Source organism: Scleropages formosus, chromosome 7 (assembly GCF_900964775.1).
Source record: "Scleropages formosus chromosome 7, fSclFor1.1, whole genome shotgun sequence".
Taxonomy (NCBI): domain Eukaryota; kingdom Metazoa; phylum Chordata; class Actinopteri; order Osteoglossiformes; family Osteoglossidae; genus Scleropages; species Scleropages formosus.
Genome location: NC_041812.1, coordinates 18966528 through 18985462, shown reverse-complemented (window position 1 = coordinate 18985462; position 18935 = coordinate 18966528). Strand labels below are relative to the sequence as shown.

Genomic DNA, 18935 nt, shown 5'->3' with positions numbered 1-18935 from the left:
CGGTTACAGCCAGAATGATAAACTTTTCAATTTGGATTTTCACTATGTTGATGCTAGGGATTATAAATATTACATTTTATATCCACATACATGTGAGTTAAACAATAAACAGCAAAAGCAAAGTTTGTGGATTCAATCCAGAAAATTTTGTTTCTGTGAACATAAGTGAGCATCTTTTACTGTTCTCTCCAACATATGAATTAACTACCAGCTCAGCCTCTGGTTTACAATAACATGAGTCCTGCTATCAGGCATCCATGGTTCTCTCCTTTGACCAGCTAGTCATTCCCTGGAGGAAAAGTTGTGGATGGCGAAAGGATTACTCCAGCACACCTGAACCAAGAACCCAGGTTCAGGTTGTACATTTCAACCAATTGTGCACACAAAAGCTAAATAAGAGACATGGTGCATTACTGCATGAGGTTTGACTCTCTTCATTAGAATTAGAGATTCCATTTCCTCTGGCTCCCATAGTCATTCTGTGTAAATGTTACTTCCCAATTAATCAATAGAAAATCTCATATCAAGCATTTAGTATGAAGTCATTCGACACTAAGTACGAGTTGTGGAGGTATGGATCAATATCAGACATTCTGGTCATCCTTTTGAACTTCTTGCACAGTTCTGTGACCATCCCTGCTGATATATTGTAACCTTTTGCCCTTTTATTGTATTATATATTGTATGCATTTACATTTTCTTAGTATACTGTTCCTGTTTCTATGTTGCTGTGACCCAGTTATTTTGTTAACAAAAAGCCTAACAAAAGGATAAACACATTAGAGCATATAACAACAGATTTTTTAACACCATCGGCTTTTCAGTGTAAATAAAAGCTTCAGGGCTGATTTGCATTACAGCAATCAATTCCCCAGTAAGTAGCACAATATGATGAATTTCCAGCCCTCTTTATTTATATTTTTTTCATGCAAGTTTAAGCGCATGTCTTAAAAACAGTCTCTGAATATGTCCGAGATGTGCGGGGCAGAGAATACAGAGGTGTTGCTGTCACCTGTGGCCGCGCACTCACCTGTGGCTGCTGCATTGCATCAGCCGCTCGGATCCAATGGCAAAGGCCCAACAAAGGGCTGGTCTAGATTGACAGCATTAACAACCAATCAAAACGTGTTCATGGCCCAGTCCTGGCACTTACAGCCAATTGTGGGTGTCGGTGGGCGGGCCCACCTGATGTGCTGTTTTCACCCTGTTTTTGGATTTACACAACTTGTGTACAGAGTCGAGGAGGAGTACAGAGTGAGTACTTCAAGTGTCGCATTTTTAAACTAATGAATAATTTTCTATGATGACTTTGTGCTTATTAAGAATATCTGTTTCAGGAGTTTGCCATTTATATTGCAGTTGAGACATTAAAATGAAAAATGGTATTGTTTTGAGGGCAGTCCTCTGGTGAGCAATATATTAATTTTCACAAACAAAGGTGTTTTGAGTAAAATGTTTCCATTAGGATGTTGAGGTTAGTTAGTGTAGGTAAGGTGTGTAAGAGCTTTTAAAAAACCATTCATCGCAATTTCTTGTTTAGAAATGATGTATGTAAATGATACTGTTTCAATTTGTGAATACAGCAGCATATTAAAATAGTTTTAGCTGAGATACTCGTGCAGTTTCGCAGGGTTTCACACGGACTGTTTGGTTACTCTTGCTAAATGAGTGCTGTCAAAGTGCACATCTCTGCTTGTTACCGGCCCTGGGTGTGTTCCTGAAGATTCCTTTGTCATGTTTGATGCACATAAATAAACTTCTCTCCAATACAAATCAGAGTGGATCTCATGAACTTGGCTGTTTGAGCGTTTCCTTTTTCAAATAGTTATGTTATAACGTTACTGCGACGGTGCCGTGTGTTTCCTTGGGAACTCGGCTTACAACTTTCATGGTCCTGGAAGTATTTTTTATGTCCCATTTGTGTCTCAGAGAAGTCATAAAAACACCAGTCGGGGGCTACTGGTGGGTTGTTTCTACATGTGGAACAGGATGTAGTCAAACTATTTAATGACCCAGATCGCTGACACTAACATCCCAAGCGTGGCTGTGGCGGTGTTGTGCTCTGCAGCCATTTTGCAGCTTGTTTTCCAGATGCACCTTAGTCAAGCCTGGGGACTTGGCTTTTTTCTGAGGCTCCCTGGATAATCCCCGTAATTATACCAACAGTCGGTAACAGATGTGGCACATAGTAAACGAACCTGTTCTACTTAACCCGGCTCTCCCGGTGTTAGTATGAAGACTCTGTTGACAGGAGTTGGCCACAAAACGAAGTAAGGTGCCTTTGTTGGTGTGTCATTATCCCTGTCTTATTACTGCGTGTGCTTGTGGGTCTCTTTGCTTGTCTGTGTCTCGCATGAAGGGACCTTTGAAAATGGACACTTCCCTGACAGCTGATCAGATTCGCAAGAAGTTCATCAAGTTCTTCCAGCAGCATGATCACCAGTATGTGCATTCATCCTCCACCATCCCCCTGGATGACCCAACGCTGCTCTTCACCAATGCAGGCATGAACCAGGTGCTGAGAAGGCCTAGTTGCTTTGTTCTTGTTCTAGGGTTACTGCAATCAGTGCAGGTTAATTCTTTACCTCTTAAGTACATATTATTACCTAATTAATCCATCATACAAGCTGCCTGTTCTGGCAAGCATTGTGTTGAGCCAGAATCTAGACTGGCAGCTACTGGTTTCAAGGACATGTCTTCACCCAGAACACAGCCTTGTTAGTGAAATAAGTTGTGCACAGGTTTACACACATTTCTCAAATGCCTAGAGTGACAAAAAAAGCAATGCACACATATGCACGGGGGCAGTTGTGGCACACTTGCATCCTAATGGATACGGCAAGACCATCTCCTTAAATTGTTGTGCCTTCCATCATATACCCAGTCATGAAAGCCCAAATCATTGTTACACTGAAGAACCAACTAGTTCTGCAGATTAGTTTAGAACAATGAGTGTAATCAAATACATACTGCAAACTTGTCCACCTGAAGAGAAAGGTACCTGAGGAAATCCAAGAGGCTTTTGGATTGATGCTTCTCATTTTTTGATTGACGGTTGATATTCGGTAATTCAATTTTTCAACAATGAAATGCAACCAAAACAATGTTACCGCTTTGCTGTTATTGCATTTCCTTTGTAATAGGATAAAACCAGACTAGCACATTGCAGTGGCAAATAACATAAGGCCGTGGTCTGAGGTTGTGCCTCAAAAGTTATTGAGTATTTTTATTTAAGTTGTGCCTCTTAATTGAGTCGTTGACACAGTGTCTTCGGGAGGGGGGCTTGCGGAATGTGGATGGCTTGTGGCTATTTGTGGTAGTAGTCCTCGCCCACACTTGTCTTCTTATCCCATGTCAGATGGGCGCTGAGTTACTTGTTGACTGTGTTCCTCGGTAGCTCCTTATTGTGAGAAATACTCTTCCTCCTGTTACTTCACATACTCTCTGTCTTAATTACCTTGTCTCGGTGGACTTCAACAGCACATAGAAGATGCCAATGTATTTATATATGATTTCAAAAGCACAATGCCAGAAATGACCACAAGAAATGCAAGCAAAGAATGTACTCATATAGAAGAGCACCACTTTCCAACTCCCCACTTATTAATGTATTTCCTGTGTGTGCAGTTCAAGCCCATCTTCTTGGGTACTATTGACCCTTCGCACCCCATGGCCAGGCTCCAGCGTGCAGCCAACACACAGAAGTGCATCCGTGCTGGCGGCAAACACAACGACCTGGATGACGTGGGCAAGGACGTCTACCACCACACCTTCTTTGAGATGCTGGGTTCCTGGTCATTCGGGGACTATTTCAAAGTAAGGAGGAAGGACTCTCCCTACGGTACCTTGTCTCAGGCTGCAGTGGCTGGGGGGTGCACTACCATCAGCTCCATGAGGTCCCTTTCATCATGCTGTGTTTGTCTGATGGCATAACTGTCTTTCAGGCTCTATATAGTTGACTTGTGTGTGTGTGGGTGGGTGGGTTTGCTTCGAAAGTATGGCCTGTATGAACTACAAGGATATGTCAACAATTAACATGAAAAATGCTACACTGAGTCCTCTTTCTGCAGCACCTGGCCTGTGAGATGGCCTTGGAGCTGCTGACCAAGGAGTTTGGGATCCCCCTCGAGCGCCTCTACTTCACCTACTTTGGTGGCCACTCTGAGGCAGGGCTGGAGCCAGACTTGGAGTGCAAGCAGATCTGGCTGAATTTAGGGTTAGTCAATTTACACGGAATTCCACTGCCAAACAATGATCTTTTTTTTTTTTTTGTAAATTAAACATAATTTGGTACTGAGAGATCTTTTCAGTCCCGCCCTGGGTGTGTCCCCTCCCCCTCCAGCCTTATGCCCTGTGTTGCCGGGTTAATCTCCGGCTTGCCACGACCCCACTCCAGACAAGCGGTTTCAGACAGTGTGTGTGTGTGTGTGTAAGATTTTTTTCAGATCTGCACTGCAACATCATCAGTGGGTATACAGGTTTTCCACAGCATTTGTACATGTCATTGCTTGTATGGCTTCCCACACTTCACTAACTGGATCAGAAGGGCAATTTTAGGGACTTTGAAAATTGTGTGCTAGTTCTTTTAAAGGCTTGATGAATGAGGTGACAAGTTCCAAGGACTTGTCAACATTTCTCCCTTGTTTCCCTATTTGTCTCCTTCTTCCTTTCCCTGTTTGTGGGGGATCCCTGTGTCCTTCAGTGTGGAGGAGAGCCGAATCCTGCCGGGAAGTATGAAGGACAACTTTTGGGAGATGGGCGACACGGGGCCGTGCGGACCGTGCAGCGAGATCCACTTTGACCGTATCGGCGGACGGGATGTCGCTCACCTCGTCAACATGGACGACCCCAATGTTCTGGAGATCTGGAACTTGGTGTTCATCCAGTTTAACCGGTAAAAACACGCATTCATATTTGCATACGAATATATGAATGGACAAATGAATTGTGTCTGCGACGTGTACCCTGACACCTCACCTCCCCATCAGGGAGTCGGAGACAGAACTGAAGCCCCTCCCCAAGAAGAGCATCGACACAGGAATGGGTTTGGAGCGCTTGGTCTCCATCTTGCAGAATAAGATGTCCAACTACGACACAGACCTGTTCGTCCCTTACTTTAAGGCCATTGAGAAGGCAGGTTGCGCTTTCTCTTCCTGCAGGCGGCACTATGTCGGTCAGTCACAAACTGTGCGTCACTGAAAACAGAGGACGCAAATAAGATCTCGCACCCAAAACTATTTGGAACTAATAATAGAAAGGCAGAAAAAAATGGACAGTTAATGCATGAGTAGCAACGGTAGGTGGACGACATGCTTAAGAACTGTGTAAAACGGTGTATTGTGTATTTTGAATAGTGGGGTTTTACCTCTGTGGTTGTGTGTATGCAACTAGTGTCCTGTACCCTCTGTGCGCAGGGTACGGGTGCCAGGCCATATGCGGGAGCAGTTGGAGCAGAAGACAGTGATGGCATTGATATGGCTTACCGTGTGCTCGCAGACCACGCTCGCACCATCACCGTCGCCCTCTCGGATGGAGGGCGTCCCGACAGCACAGGCAGAGGGTGAGCTGCAAGTCTGGTCCTGTTGTGTCTGACTGTGTGCCCAGTCAATCTGTACCAGCGATTGGGAGCTGCCTCTGGATTTGCAGGTATGTGTTGAGGAGGATCTTGCGCCGAGCCGTGAGGTACGCCCACGAGAAGCTGGGAGCCCAGAGGGGCTTCTTTGCCACCCTGGTAGATGTGGTCGTGGAGTCACTGGTGAGGAGTTCTCACAACCTTGTCCTGCCATCCTCTCCTACTGTCTTATTCTCTGTAGCACCTTCCTATTGCCCTTTCACATCCTGTCTGTGTCTGTCTCTCTCTTTCTGCAGGGAGACGCATTCCCCGAGCTCAGAAAAGACCCTGACGTGGCGAAGGACATCATTAATGAGGAGGAAGCACAGTTCCTGAAAACTCTAAGTAGAGGCAGACGTATTCTTGACAGAAAGATCCAGAGTCTGGGAGACCGCAGTACGATCCCAGGTATGCGTTAGCCTTAAGGGGAGTTCTTGAACGTATCAGTTGTTTTAGCGTTAAGGTCTAAAAGTTTTCGGTGGGTTGTTTTTGTTAATTAGTAGCATAATAATGGTGGTGTGGAGAAAAAAATGGTCTGAACTACATGACATTTGCACAAGAAATATCTGCAAAATGTCACACTTGTCTGTTGACAGGTATTATTGATATTATCAGAATCAGAATCAGCTTTATTGGCCAAGTATACCTGAGCATACAAGGAATTTGTTTCCGGTTTAGAGCAAACCTACAGTGCACATTCACACATACAGGCTACATAAGCACATACTGAACTAGACACAGACTAATAGAAACATGATTACAGATAATGCAGCAAACAAGAGCATTGTCACGCGAAACATATGGGACGGGGACGGCCGGACCCAAGTGCAGCGTCGCTCGTCCGGAGTCGAGGGATGAGGCGAGTTTTCGGTGTCGGGGACAGGCGAAGGGTCGGTCGATCGGCGGTCAGGGTCAGAGCGAGGATCCATGGGCACGGTCAGGGGACTTAGCGAAGGGTCGGTCGAGCGGCGAACAGGACAGGAACGAGGATCCGTGGACGCGGTCGGGAAACGAAACGAGGAGTCGAACACCGAAGAACGTGAACTGAGAGTTAGCGAAGCGTGTGAGCGAAGCGTCGCGAAGAAAGACGGTTGTCCCTGACGAGATTCCGCAAAGGTATGGGAACCGAGGAGGGTCTTTTAAAGGGTGAGTGATCAATCAGGTGCAGGAACATCGCCGGGTGCTGTCGGTTGCGTTGTGGGCGTGGACGTGACAAACATAGATAGTGCAATGCAGAGAGAACACAACAAAATGACAGAACACAATACCATGCAAACATAACACAACTAAATGACCAAGCATAGAAAAAAGTACGCATTGACCTGTAACATAAAGTGACATTATAGTGCAGCGATTGTCAGTTATTTAGAGAACATATTGCACGTGGGTATGATGCACATGGATATGATACTGCACAAAAGATATTATCTCTCATGAGAGTATTGAGTTTAAATTATTAGGAGTTTGAAGTACATTGTACCAGTCTAAAAGTTTAAAATTGTAAATTAGGAAATGTGGGAAGAGCTACCTAATACTGTAATAAAACAATATAATCCAGCAACATTTTACAACCTCTCTAACATTTGTATAGATGGACCATCTTTTGCAAAACAGGATTTCAGGTCCGCATTTAATTCCATACTGGGATTATACTGGATTGGATCACTTCACAATACAACATGGTTAAAATTGCTTTTTTGTACATTGTAGATCGGCACAAAGACCTTCTGTTACGTTGTTTTGCCTGTCATTATTTTAGTGGGTAGCGTGTGAACAGACGGCATCGTTGTGTGGCGGTGCAGTGGTGGCGTATAAATTCATGCTTGCGGTGTGTGGCTTGTACAGGTGACACTGCCTGGCTGCTGTACGACACCTATGGCTTCCCCTGGACCTGACTGCCCTCATCGCAGAGGAGAGGGGCCTGGGGGTGGACTTGGATGCGTTTGAGGAGGAAAGGAGAGCCGCTCAGGTGAGAGCTGACGGCAGGTGTGAGAGTTGCGTGTGAGACAAAGGAGTCGGAGATAAAGGAACGAGACAGGAAGAGGCTCAGAGGCGACTCTGGATGGCTGCATCGCAGTTGGCGAAGGTAACGAGGGGAGGTCTCTCTCTGCCCTTTCAGGTGAGGTCGCAGGGAAAAGGCTCCGGAGACGAGGACCGCATCATGTTGGACATATATGCGATCGAAAAGCTGCGCGACATGGGCCTCCCCGCCACTGATGATTCCCCCAAGTACAGATACACGTCCGACAGCGACGGCAAATACGGTAAATATAGCACACAACTCCAGTGAAAGAAAAGGAACGGGTTCAGGGGACCATGCAGAAATAACGCTGTCCCTCCTTTTGCTAACAATGTCGAGCATTTACGTTAAGGATTTTAATTATGAAGGGAAGTCTACCAGGACAAAGAGGCTACTTAAAAAAAGTCCACTATGGCAGAAATGTTACAGCTGCAAAAATCTTCCCATCCTTATGTGCCAAATTGGAAACTGATTTTGTTTTAAGTCTCTAGATCTTGGATGTAGCTCATAACTTTTTCTAGGCCACACACCCCTATAAGAATAGAATGAAAGGACCCCCTGCTAGAAAAATGTCCATAAATACATTCAGAGGAAGTATTGCACTCCATTTGTTGCACCGTAAGGTGGTTACCTTCACGCACAGTTGTGTTATAGAGAGTAACAGCATAGTAATGTTTGTTTTCTATTTTAACCCTTATTTAGTGAGTTATTTCCAAGACAGGTCTGCTGTTCACAGACTCCGCCGACGAGGGCTCGTATGTGAAACCCCCACGAAGTCCATGGACTCGGGGTTAACCCCTCCTCCAGACCGTGCTGTGACCGTAGCTCATTATGATCGCTTTGCCAGGGCAGTCGGTTGCCTTTAGAACTGTTATAACTGCACTAGAGTAAACCGGTTTGGAACAGTGACAGGACAGGCCTCGTGAGCTGGGGCTGCAGAGCAGCTGATGTGGTCGTGCAGTGCTGTCGAGCAACGCCCGCGTACGTGTGTGTGTCTTCAGTGTTCGAGCAGGCCTCGGGCACTGTGCTGGCGCTGAGGAGGGAGCGCGCGTTTGTGGACGAGGTCGTCACGGGCCAGGAGTGCGGCGTGTTGCTCGACAGAACCTGCTTCTACGCCGAGCAGGGAGGGCAAACCTTTGATGAGGGCTACATGCTGAAGGAGGAGGACTCCGCTGAGGACGTAAGCCTTATGCTGCGGGAACGGATCTCGGCAGGTGGAAGAGGGGCAGCTTCTGTGTGCGGTGACACTAGAGCCTTATTTGAAAGCAAATTTGTGTAATGTAGCATGTACACACACATTGGCTGAAATCGCTTGTCTCGAGCGGGGTCGCGGCGAGCCGGAGCCTAACCCGGCAACACAGGGCGCAGGCCTGAGGGGGAGGGGACACATCCAGGACGGGACGCCAGTCCGTCACAAGGCACCCCAAGCGGGACTCAAACCCCAGACCCACCGGAGAGTAGGACCCGGTCAAACCCGCTGCGCCACTGCGTCCCCACGTCCCTCATATGTAGCATGTAAAATCTCTAAAAATATTGTGGAAGCAGTGTGTTCCAAACAACATGCATGATAATGTCCCCTCAGCATTAGATGGAATACAATTAAAATACCTTGTAATTCTCAGTATATCGTTTCATCCGGTTGTATCTTCAAACGGTTATGCCGTTAGCAAGTAAACACATCTATGAACAGAGTATAATGAAAAGGAACCCTGTTGTTTTTTTTCTCTCTCGTTCTGAGAAGAAGATGGAGTTCACCGTGAAGAACACCCAAATCCGAGGGGGTTATGTGTTGCACGTGGGGACGGTGTATGGTACCCTGAGGGTGGGGGACCGCGTCACGCTGCATCTCGATGAGGTAAGGTACCCTACCCAATGCCATCCTTTTGCATCCAATGAAATATCCTACCTTCGCTCATATTTGTTATAATGCTTCTTGGTCTCAAAATTCTCTCCTCCTCCCTTTACTGCTACTCTTCTCTTTTGTCTTCCCTCTTTGCAAATCCTTTCTTGTTTTCCCCCACTTATTTCTGTGGGTTCCTTGTCTCTGTTGGCCTTCTCCTTCTGCATCCTTCCCCTCCATGTCAACGTGCTACCTTCCACCTCCCAGGCACGCCGGCGGCCCATCATGAGCAACCACACAGCTACGCACATCCTGAACTTCGCCCTACGGGAGGTCCTCGGGGAAGCAGACCAGCGGGGGTCCCTGGTGGCACCCGAACGCCTTCGCTTCGACTTCACCGCTAAGGCTGCCCTGACCACGGAGGAAGTGCATCGAACTGAAGAGATTGTGTGCGCTGTGATGCGTGATGCTAAGGTCAGGAGACAAAGGTCCCTTGAGGACAATGGGGGTAGGGTGGTGATTGACTTATTAATTACAGAAAGTAACCTAAAAAAAAATAAAATTCAGTTAACCCTGAGCTTCTCTGTGGGATTGTACCCCAGAGAGCTCCAAAAGCTGATATCAGTGCTGTGTTTTACTGGCAGCTACAGTACAGACACTCTACTTTCATGCTGTGGTATAGTTGGCCAGTTTGCGCTCGTCTCCTGGGAAACTGCAACCGCTGCTCAAAGTGAAGGCTGAGACAGCAGAGCTGACAATGCCGTACCGTGTGTCTGCCGCAGCCGGAGACACTGCGCGTTGACTCGGTACAATTTCACTGCTCTCAGTCCGAATGAGATGACACACGTGCTTTTCTTTGATTCTGCCTGTGTTTGGGATTTTTGCTGCACATCATTGCGTAATGCAGCGTTTTCACAAAGTTATGTGCCGGCTAACTGGAAAAGTGAAAAAGTTGGCAAGGTTAAGTATTGAACATAATTAGTATAATATTAGTATCCCACTCGTAATCGTTTCAGAGATTGACTTCCTAGGGTGTATGTGTTGGGCTTTTTTTTTTTTTTTTTTTTTTTGGTCAGATGAATGAACTGAATTAATCAGATTTTTTGCAATCTTTGTTTCTGGCATTGAATATAATGTAACTTCAAATGGTCTTGTCTGTTTTCTGAAATTTTTAATTTTTTTTTTGGTGCTGTCTGTTTTTATTGAAACTTCTTTCCCTTCTCTTCCCAACTGCTCTCCAGCCGGTGCATGCTATGGAAGCCCCCCTAGCTGCAGCAAAGGCCATTCAGGGTCTCCGTGCAGTGTTCGACGAGACGTACCCTGACCCGGTCCGTGTGGTTTCCATTGGGATCCCTATACCGCAGCTGCTGGCTGACCCAAGTGGTGCTGCTGGATCTCTCACCTCCATTGAGTTCTGTGGTGGAACGTGGGTGTTTTTTTTAACTTGTCTGTTTATTTATTTTTTAACACTATTCTTTCCAAAAGTAACACTTTCTCATAGTTGTAATGCTGAAAAGAATGATGATGAATAACCTTACTTTTGACCTTAGGCACCTGCAGAACTCCAGTCACGCTGCCCCTTTTGTCATTGTATCTGAGGAGGCAATTGCCAAAGGTATCCGTCGCATCACCGCGGTAACAGGAATGAAAGCGCTGAAGGTAACAAGTATGTAAGGTTTCAGATCACAAATCGGTGTGCACTGCATTTTGTCTCTGGGTAACTGTTGAATCACCTAGAGTAATTTCAGCTCAGTGGAAAAATTATGAAAGATATAGACTCTTAAAATAGTGTCTATTTTGTACATTGTGTACTTTATACTCTATATTATATATATATATATATTTATCTTTTATTAGCCCACTCTGCTTTTATTATCTGTGTCTTGTCACCGTCATTCTGTCTGTGCTGTGGAAGTTCCTGTCACCAAGACGAATTCCTTGTATGTGTGAACATACTTGGCAATAAAGCTCATTCATTCGTTCATTCATTCATTCATTAAAATACCCCACTTCAGAACAGAACTATGTGCTAAGATGACAATAGTTACATGAGTCTAATTGTCCCACTGCTCAGATAAATCTGTGTTGGGCCTTTCCTTTTATCTTGCTTTATTCTGTTTATCTCCTGTTGAACTTCTCAGGCCCAGAGGAAGGCTGACACCCTCAGGCTGTGTCTCGTCACTCTGGGCGAGGAGGTCAGGTCGCAAAGTTCCCCTAACAAGGACATCCAGAGAGAGATTGCAGACTTGAACGAGGTGAGCAGTCTTTGTTTACACTTACCAGCCTTGTTTCCAACAGACCGCTATTCACATATCACTGTGACCTTGAAAAGAAATCAGTCGGTTCATAATTGCATTCCAGCGGTATAATGTGGTGCATGTGCTGTTTTCAGTGGGAGCGGCGTGCATCAGAGGCGTGTGGGTGCGTTTGTATATTGGAGTGATGCTCGTCTCTCCCCCTTCACCCTGCAGTCTTTGGGCACTGCGGTTATCTCTCAGTGGCGGAAAGACAAGATGCGGGAGGCCCTGAAGGAGCTGAAGAAAACTATGGATGACCTAGACCGAGCCAGCAAAGCTGACGTGCAGAAGAGGGTGAGAGCTAGGGGTGGTGTACAATTCAGAAAGGTCAGATACAGAATGGAAATGTGAACTGGGAGATGGTAATTACATCTTTCCCTCATATAACAGGTTCTCGTACAATGGGAAAACCGCTGCGACAGCATATAAAAATCTGAACTGTTTTTTTTATACAGTGGGCTTATTATTCGGTACAACAGCATCTTTGCCCAGTTACATATTCATTTTATTGTCACAACAGCTATGTCATTCACCACCTACTGTATTTCGCTCTACAAAGCATGAGGTTGCTGTGCTTTTTCTGTAACAAAAACCAACTACTGCCCACATTGCCGAAGCCCTGTTACGTTGACACTCGTCAAATCCCAAGCCTCAATAAAGCTAGCACATTCAATACTAATTTTTAGAAATAAACTGTATTAAGTATATAAATCACATGAAGTTTTTATAGCATGAATACCCTTAAACTATAGTAAGTAAGGCCTTAATTAAAGAAGCATAAAGAAAGAAAAAAGAAGAAATTGGAAGAAGAAAAGCACAAGGAAGAGGGAAACACAAAATACACACACACTGTCTGAACCGCTTGTCCTATATGGGGTCGCGGGGAGCCGGAGCCCAACCCGGCAACACAGGGTGTAAGGCTGGAGGGGGAGGGGACACACCCAGGACGGGACACACCCAGGACAGGGCGCCAGTCCATCGCAAGGCACCCCAAGCGGGACTCAAACCCCAGACCCACCGGAGAGCAGGACCCGGTCCAACCCTCTGCGCCACCACACCCCCCAAACACAAAATAAATAAAATTAAATGAATCCAGCTGGACAGTGTTTAATTTGTGGTTTTTGAGTTGGAATCCAAAGATAGTGCTGACAATCGAAACATTTTTCTCTCTCCAGTGAATTTCGTGGTACCAGTTCTAATAATTTGGATAACTGGTAGTTTGTTGCTAGTATTACAAAGTATGTTGCTCTTGTCATTATGATGCATGAAACGCCTCTTCTTTTGGCATTCTTATTAATTTTAGTTGATATTTGAGGTTATGGCTCTTTGAAATTACATGTGTGTCACAATGGATGAATTCGAGGATGTTGACTGGAGTCCCTGATTCTCTGCAGGTTTTAGAGAAGACAAAGCAATTGATTGACAGCAACCCCAACCAGCCCTTGCTTGTTGTGGAAATGGAGAGCGGAGCATCCGCCAAGGTAATCCTCTGACCCTGCCGTGAGAAGCCCGCACTGATTTCGGCTCGGCTTCGTTCTCTTCTTTCGGCACAGTCGCCTTGCAGAACCTGGTACGCGCTTCGCAGGTTGCAGGTCATCATCACACGGCAGCCGGTCTTAGATCTCACTGACTATATCCTGTATAAGTCGGCAACATTAAAAATTGGTTGCAGACAATCGTTTGAAAAAGAAGCTGGAAAGGAGAGGGTATAAACAACTATGAACCCGTGTCAAGATTTCAGCTTTCTTTCAAAGTGGCAAAACTGAGCAACAGCAGTGAATGTACACAAGCAATCTGGACCGCAGTCAAGTTTCTCCTCCTTCATGGCAGTCTTTGAGCCTGTTGCCTTGCTGACAGGAAGCATCATTATCATTTATTCATTTAGCTGACACTTTTCTCCTGAGCAACTTTCAGCGCTAAGCTACTTACAGTGATTTACCCATTCATACAGCTGCTGCTTTTTAACTCGAGCAGTTCACATTAATTACTTTGCTCAAAAGGATTGAGGATTGTCCAGGAGGTGGGATTCGAGCCCTTGTCTCTGGTGACAGTTGTAATCATAATGCTAACCGCTGCTGCTAAGCTGAAGGTGTAGTTATCTGCTGATCAGAGTAGGTCAAGAAACACGGTAACTCAACCCTTAATGAGGAGACAATACTGTAAGAAATAGTAGGACATCCGTCATCTGTGTGTATCTCCGTGTAATTCGTCCCGCATCTCTGAGCCCCTCCTGTTTGCCTGCCAGTGCTCTGACTTATCTCCTCAGGCCCTCAATGAAGCTGGAAAGATGCTGAAGACCCACTCCCCTAAGACTGCTGCCATGCTCTTCAGCATTGACAGTGAGGCTGACAAGATCCTCTGTTTGTGCCAAGTGCCACAGGTATATATATATATATATATATATATATGTGTGTGTGTGTGTGTGTGGGTGGGAATTGATAAAATATACAGTAACTATATAAGAACACATTGGCGATTAAGTTCCAGTTGCAGCTGCAATAGACATATTTTCTTAAAAGCTTTGTTTAGCCCCATATGTACAAAGAGAGGGGAAGTCTGGCCGAGCTGTTTACCATTTCTTATACTGTTCTCTACCGTGATAGGAGGTGGCAGACCAGGGCCTGAAGGCCAGCGAGTGGGTTCAAGAAGTATGCCCCCTGCTGGATGGTAAAGGTGGTGGCAAGGACACGTCTGCACAGGCAACGGGCCACAACGCGCACTGCCTGCAGGAGGCGCTGCAGCTTGCCAGCAAATTTGCCCTTTCGAAGCTCAAACCGCAGAACTAGAGCTCTCCGCCCAGCGGCGCGAACGGTCTGATGGGACGGTCCGCATAAGAACGCAAAGCCAGAGCTGTAGGCGCAGACAGCTTTGCTTTGCCACCAAGTCGGCGCTTCACCCGTATCTGTATTTGTTGTGAAATTATTAACCCTTTGCGTTTTGCTCCTGCGTAACTGAAATGGAAAAATATGCCTTTGTGGTGGGTGTGGTTTTACAGGTACGTTGTTGAGCAGTTTTACGGATGATCTGCCTTTACCATTTCATGTAACGTTAGCATGTTGTAATCAATCTCCACCTTTCCGTTTCCGATCTTCATATGAAATTTTAAGACGTTATGGTACGCGCAGTGCAGCACGTCTGTGCTAAGTCATGCGTGCAGTTCAGAACTGATTCAGTAACATCCTTATGGGTTCTTTCATGTATCAAATTCAGGTAAAAGATTCATCATAATAGAAAACATTTCTTTCATGTTTGATAATTGAACGTCTTTAGCGATCGATCATCAGGCTGCTCTCAGATAAGGAGGACAAAAGAATACCTTGACCACCAAATGGTTTCATTTTGCATTTATTTTCACAACAGCAGTAGATAAAAAGTCTTATCACAGAAAATTATGATTATAAAAGGAAGAAAGAATACTGACCAGGATGACAATGACGCTAATGACACTGGTCTACAGCCAAAATGCTTCCGAAATAAGTCGAACTTCACTAATTCTGGGTCACTGAGAGTGGAAATGGTGCTTAAAATTGTTGATTGGCTCTAGTTTTCAAGATATGGTACCGTGTCAGTACATGTGCACACGTAGAGATTGAGACTGGCCACTCCGTTCACCATTGGAGCCTGGGGAAAAAATGTTCAGCATCCACCACTTGCTGAATCAAGCAAGATTTTGCTATCACCCTTACACATAAAGCTGGGTCTGATGAAGAGCTTTGTCAAGGCCCTGGACAAAACACATGCACCTTTCAAGTACCTCATTGCAAAATTTCCTAGGTTCAGCGAAGGGAAGGGAAGGTGTCTTTGTTGGTCCTCAGATTCGTGCGCTTCTTCGAGATGATGGATTTGACCGTGCACTGCGTGGCAAGGAGAAGAAGGCGTGGAAAGCCTTCAAGTTAGTGGCAACAGGTTTTCTTGGAAACAACAAGGCTAGAAAACTGCAGGAAGTTGGGGGAAAACCTCGTCCAGGCACACGAACGCCTGGGCTGCAACACGTCCCTCAAGATGGATTTTCTGGACTCGTATCTGGAATTCCTTCCGTGGAACGGCGGAGCATTAAGCGACGAGCACGGCGAACGAGTTCACCGAGACATTTCATCCATGGAGAAACGGTATCGGGGCAAATGGCGTCAATGCTTGTAGACTAGTGCTGAACAGTGACAAGAGACAAGCTAAGAAGCGCAGAGCAGACACTGAATAAGGACTGAACTATGAACTGATCCATAGTAAGTGTTACATAAAGAGGGCAGGTGATATAATATCAAGTGAAACAAGCATAAACACATGAAAAGACTTAGGTTTACAAATTAATGACTAAAATTCTCCTACGTACACCATATACATAGTACGTAAAAATATAAAAACTTAAACATCTTGGAAACAGCAGCCAATCAGCAATTTTAATTGTCACATTTGAATTCGGCACATCGAAATCCATAATAAATAGCACATTTTATTTCCGAAGCAGACAACTTTTAAAAAATTGTTGACCAGTGTGATACAACCAGTGATGCCAGTAGTAAAAGACAGTGTGGGATATTTAGATTCCAAGGCAAGTGGGCAGTTTGACAGACTGATATGATGCGAAGCTGTTTTATGGCCCTTGTTTGGAGGACCTCAAGGAGACCCTTCCACAGACATCCACCAGCCTAACCGTATTTTATCCCCAAACAGTAAGACACCGTCATGAGGTAAGAACGTAGCTCCTCTTCGTCCATAACCTAGTGCACCGTGTATGTACATATGCCTCTCGGCAGCAGGGCGAGTACAAGCGACTGCTTCGGGACTGCGAAGCCAAGACGGCCTTTTGGGGGGTTTAAAAGCAATACGTCATTGGATCTTGCTTGTGGGTTGCATGTGGTAACATGTTCGGTAAGAGTGCGATGATTAAAAAAACTAACGTGCAAGCCGGTCGTCCCGCAGGAATGATCCATTTAGAAGTCCCCCGGGGGGGAATACTGTGAATAAGACCTCATAAATGCTTAAGTATTATTCAATTATTGAAGGTTCATGCTCATTAACATTTCAAATTTTTAACTACGGAACAAAGGACCACAAGAAAATGTGGGCAGTTCTTTGGCAGACTTTTATACATTATCAATCTTCAGACCCCTTATATAGATGTATGATAACTTTTTTTTTCCCTTCAAAAAATGGTCCAATGCAATTTTCCTGTCGATTCACGTAAGAGGACAACGCAAATGTGAGAACCTGCCAGTAGAGGACCTCGCACTGCAGGGCTGATGCACTCGAGCCTTTTTAAGTGCTTATCGGCACGGGGACAAAATAATTCGGATGTTTTGTTTCGGACAAATTTCACCTAAGCTGCCTGCGCGTGAAGGACTTTTAAAGGTCTCGCAGCTGTAAGTGGAAGTCGAGCAGCGTCGCAGACCGTCACGGTAGCGTGCGGCGGGAACGACGGTCACTTTTTCGTAAAGGCACAGCGTTGTCACGGTAACCTTCTGTAAGCGGTGAGGAGTGGGTGTGTGACGGCCTCCTCCGGCCATTCGGAGGAGAGGCGAGTCAGTCACGTCAACGTTCACCTGTTCCGATCGGTTTGCGACCTCCTGGAGAAACTGCAGCGGTGGTGACGGGAGGCTCGGAATGGGGCCGTTCAGGAAGGAGGTGGGTTCGCCCTTCGGGCGCGGGGCACGGAGGTCGTCGCTGACCGCAACCTATAACGCCGAGAGCGTCTCGGACGGCCGCGTCGACAAAAACACAGCTGGAGGAGTGCGCGGGCAAGGGCGGGGAAGACAAGGCACTAGAGTGAGCAAGTGATGCGTGTATGATATTCACAGAGAGAATGCTGGCTGTAATGGGCCTACGTGCGTCGTGTGTGCCGGGTGGGCGTTAGTCTGAAAATGAGGACGCGCGACATACCGAAGCGAGCGAGGCCGAAGCGCTCGGACACGCGCGCGTTCTTGCGCGTTCATCCTTGCGAATCGCGCGGAGAAAGAGAAAACCAAAAAGAGCCTCCTTTGTCTATTTTTTTCCCTTCCGTCAACTGGAATGCGAGCTTAATGCGCCCGGATGAGAAGGCCCGTCTTCCCTCGGTGGAAAGACCGCGACCGGCTCACGGCGGCAACGAAGCCCCGTCTACAGGAAAGCCGACGACGGGAAGCGAGGCGATCGCCGTTCCGTGAAAACTCACGGATGCAGGAAATGTGGGAAAACTGGCGCCAGTTCCGAAAAGCCGCTCCTAGCGACAGCAGCCCCTGCAACTCTCCCACCTAAAGAACCACCTGGATAATAAACACGGTGGGCTGACGTCGCCGCGACGTCCCGCCATTTCGATACGTGACGGCCGAGAGCCTGCCGCGACGATCCCGGATGGATGAGCGCAGCTTGGGCTTCCCCAGCAGGACACGGGTGTAATGGAGCAACAGTAAGAGTCAGCGGAGTCTGGCTCAATGCCACCGGCGCCGAAGAATATTCTTCTCGATGAACGTTTCAAGCCGACAAATGAGCGTATAAAAAACAGGACCGACGATACAGTCAATATATGCTAGTCGTATAGGAGCTAATGAAATTCCGTTCTGTTCGGGCTGCTCGGTTAAGTAAAGGGTTTATACCGTCGGTAACCCTAATTTACCAGGGAGGTCTGAGAAGGAAAGAAGGAGAGTCTTCTCTCCATCCAGCAGCAGGAGCAGCAGCAGGAACAGCACCAGCAGCAGCACGAGCAGCAGCACAAGGCCACGGTGTGTGGACTCTTGGTGACGCACTGTGCCCTGGCAGCCAGCGGGGGGCAGCAGCAAACAAATGCGAGGGCCTTAGCTCAGCTCGGGGCTTTGCGAACACGTTTTTTCGTTCGTTCATTTCGTGCGACGTCCCCAAACGGTTCTTTTGCTTTAAAAATACACCGTTACATACTAACTGTAACTACTTAGCATCAGTCGTCTAATATCCCCGCAATCTGTACAGCGACGAGGGTATCGCCAGTCGTTCCGCGGCGTGTTCTGTTTCGCTTCAGCGTAAAAGAGAAAAGTCAACGTCTGTTGTGTTTGAGGGAACACAACCAGCTCTGCGTGTGTGTGTGTGTGTGCGTGCGTGCGCGCGCGCTGCAATAAATAGATCCGAGACCGCAGCCCAGTCATAGTGACGATGCACGCCCCCCCCCCCCGCCCCAACCCAACATGACCTCTGACCCTGTAAAGATGTGACAGGTGACCT

The 18935-nt window shown here is 46.5% G+C and overlaps 1 protein-coding gene across 1 annotated transcript; it reads left to right on the top strand.

Annotated features, from left to right (window-relative positions):
- The first annotated feature begins 691 nt into the window (after nucleotides 1–691).
- On the top strand, nucleotides 692–15097 carry LOC108918986 (alanine--tRNA ligase, cytoplasmic-like). The gene is given in 22 exon segments (XM_029253674.1): nucleotides 692–1254; nucleotides 2360–2515; nucleotides 3628–3816; nucleotides 4071–4216; nucleotides 4703–4894; nucleotides 4989–5133; nucleotides 5415–5560; nucleotides 5647–5755; nucleotides 5869–6019; nucleotides 7457–7495; nucleotides 7498–7580; nucleotides 7731–7875; nucleotides 8633–8811; nucleotides 9373–9486; nucleotides 9739–9945; nucleotides 10713–10897; nucleotides 11022–11130; nucleotides 11613–11726; nucleotides 11943–12062; nucleotides 13163–13249; nucleotides 14035–14148; nucleotides 14372–15097. Coding segments are annotated over 22 exon segments (3201 nt in total). The 5' UTR covers nucleotides 692–966; the 3' UTR covers nucleotides 14555–15097.
- The last annotated feature ends 3838 nt before the right edge of the window (nucleotides 15098–18935 follow it).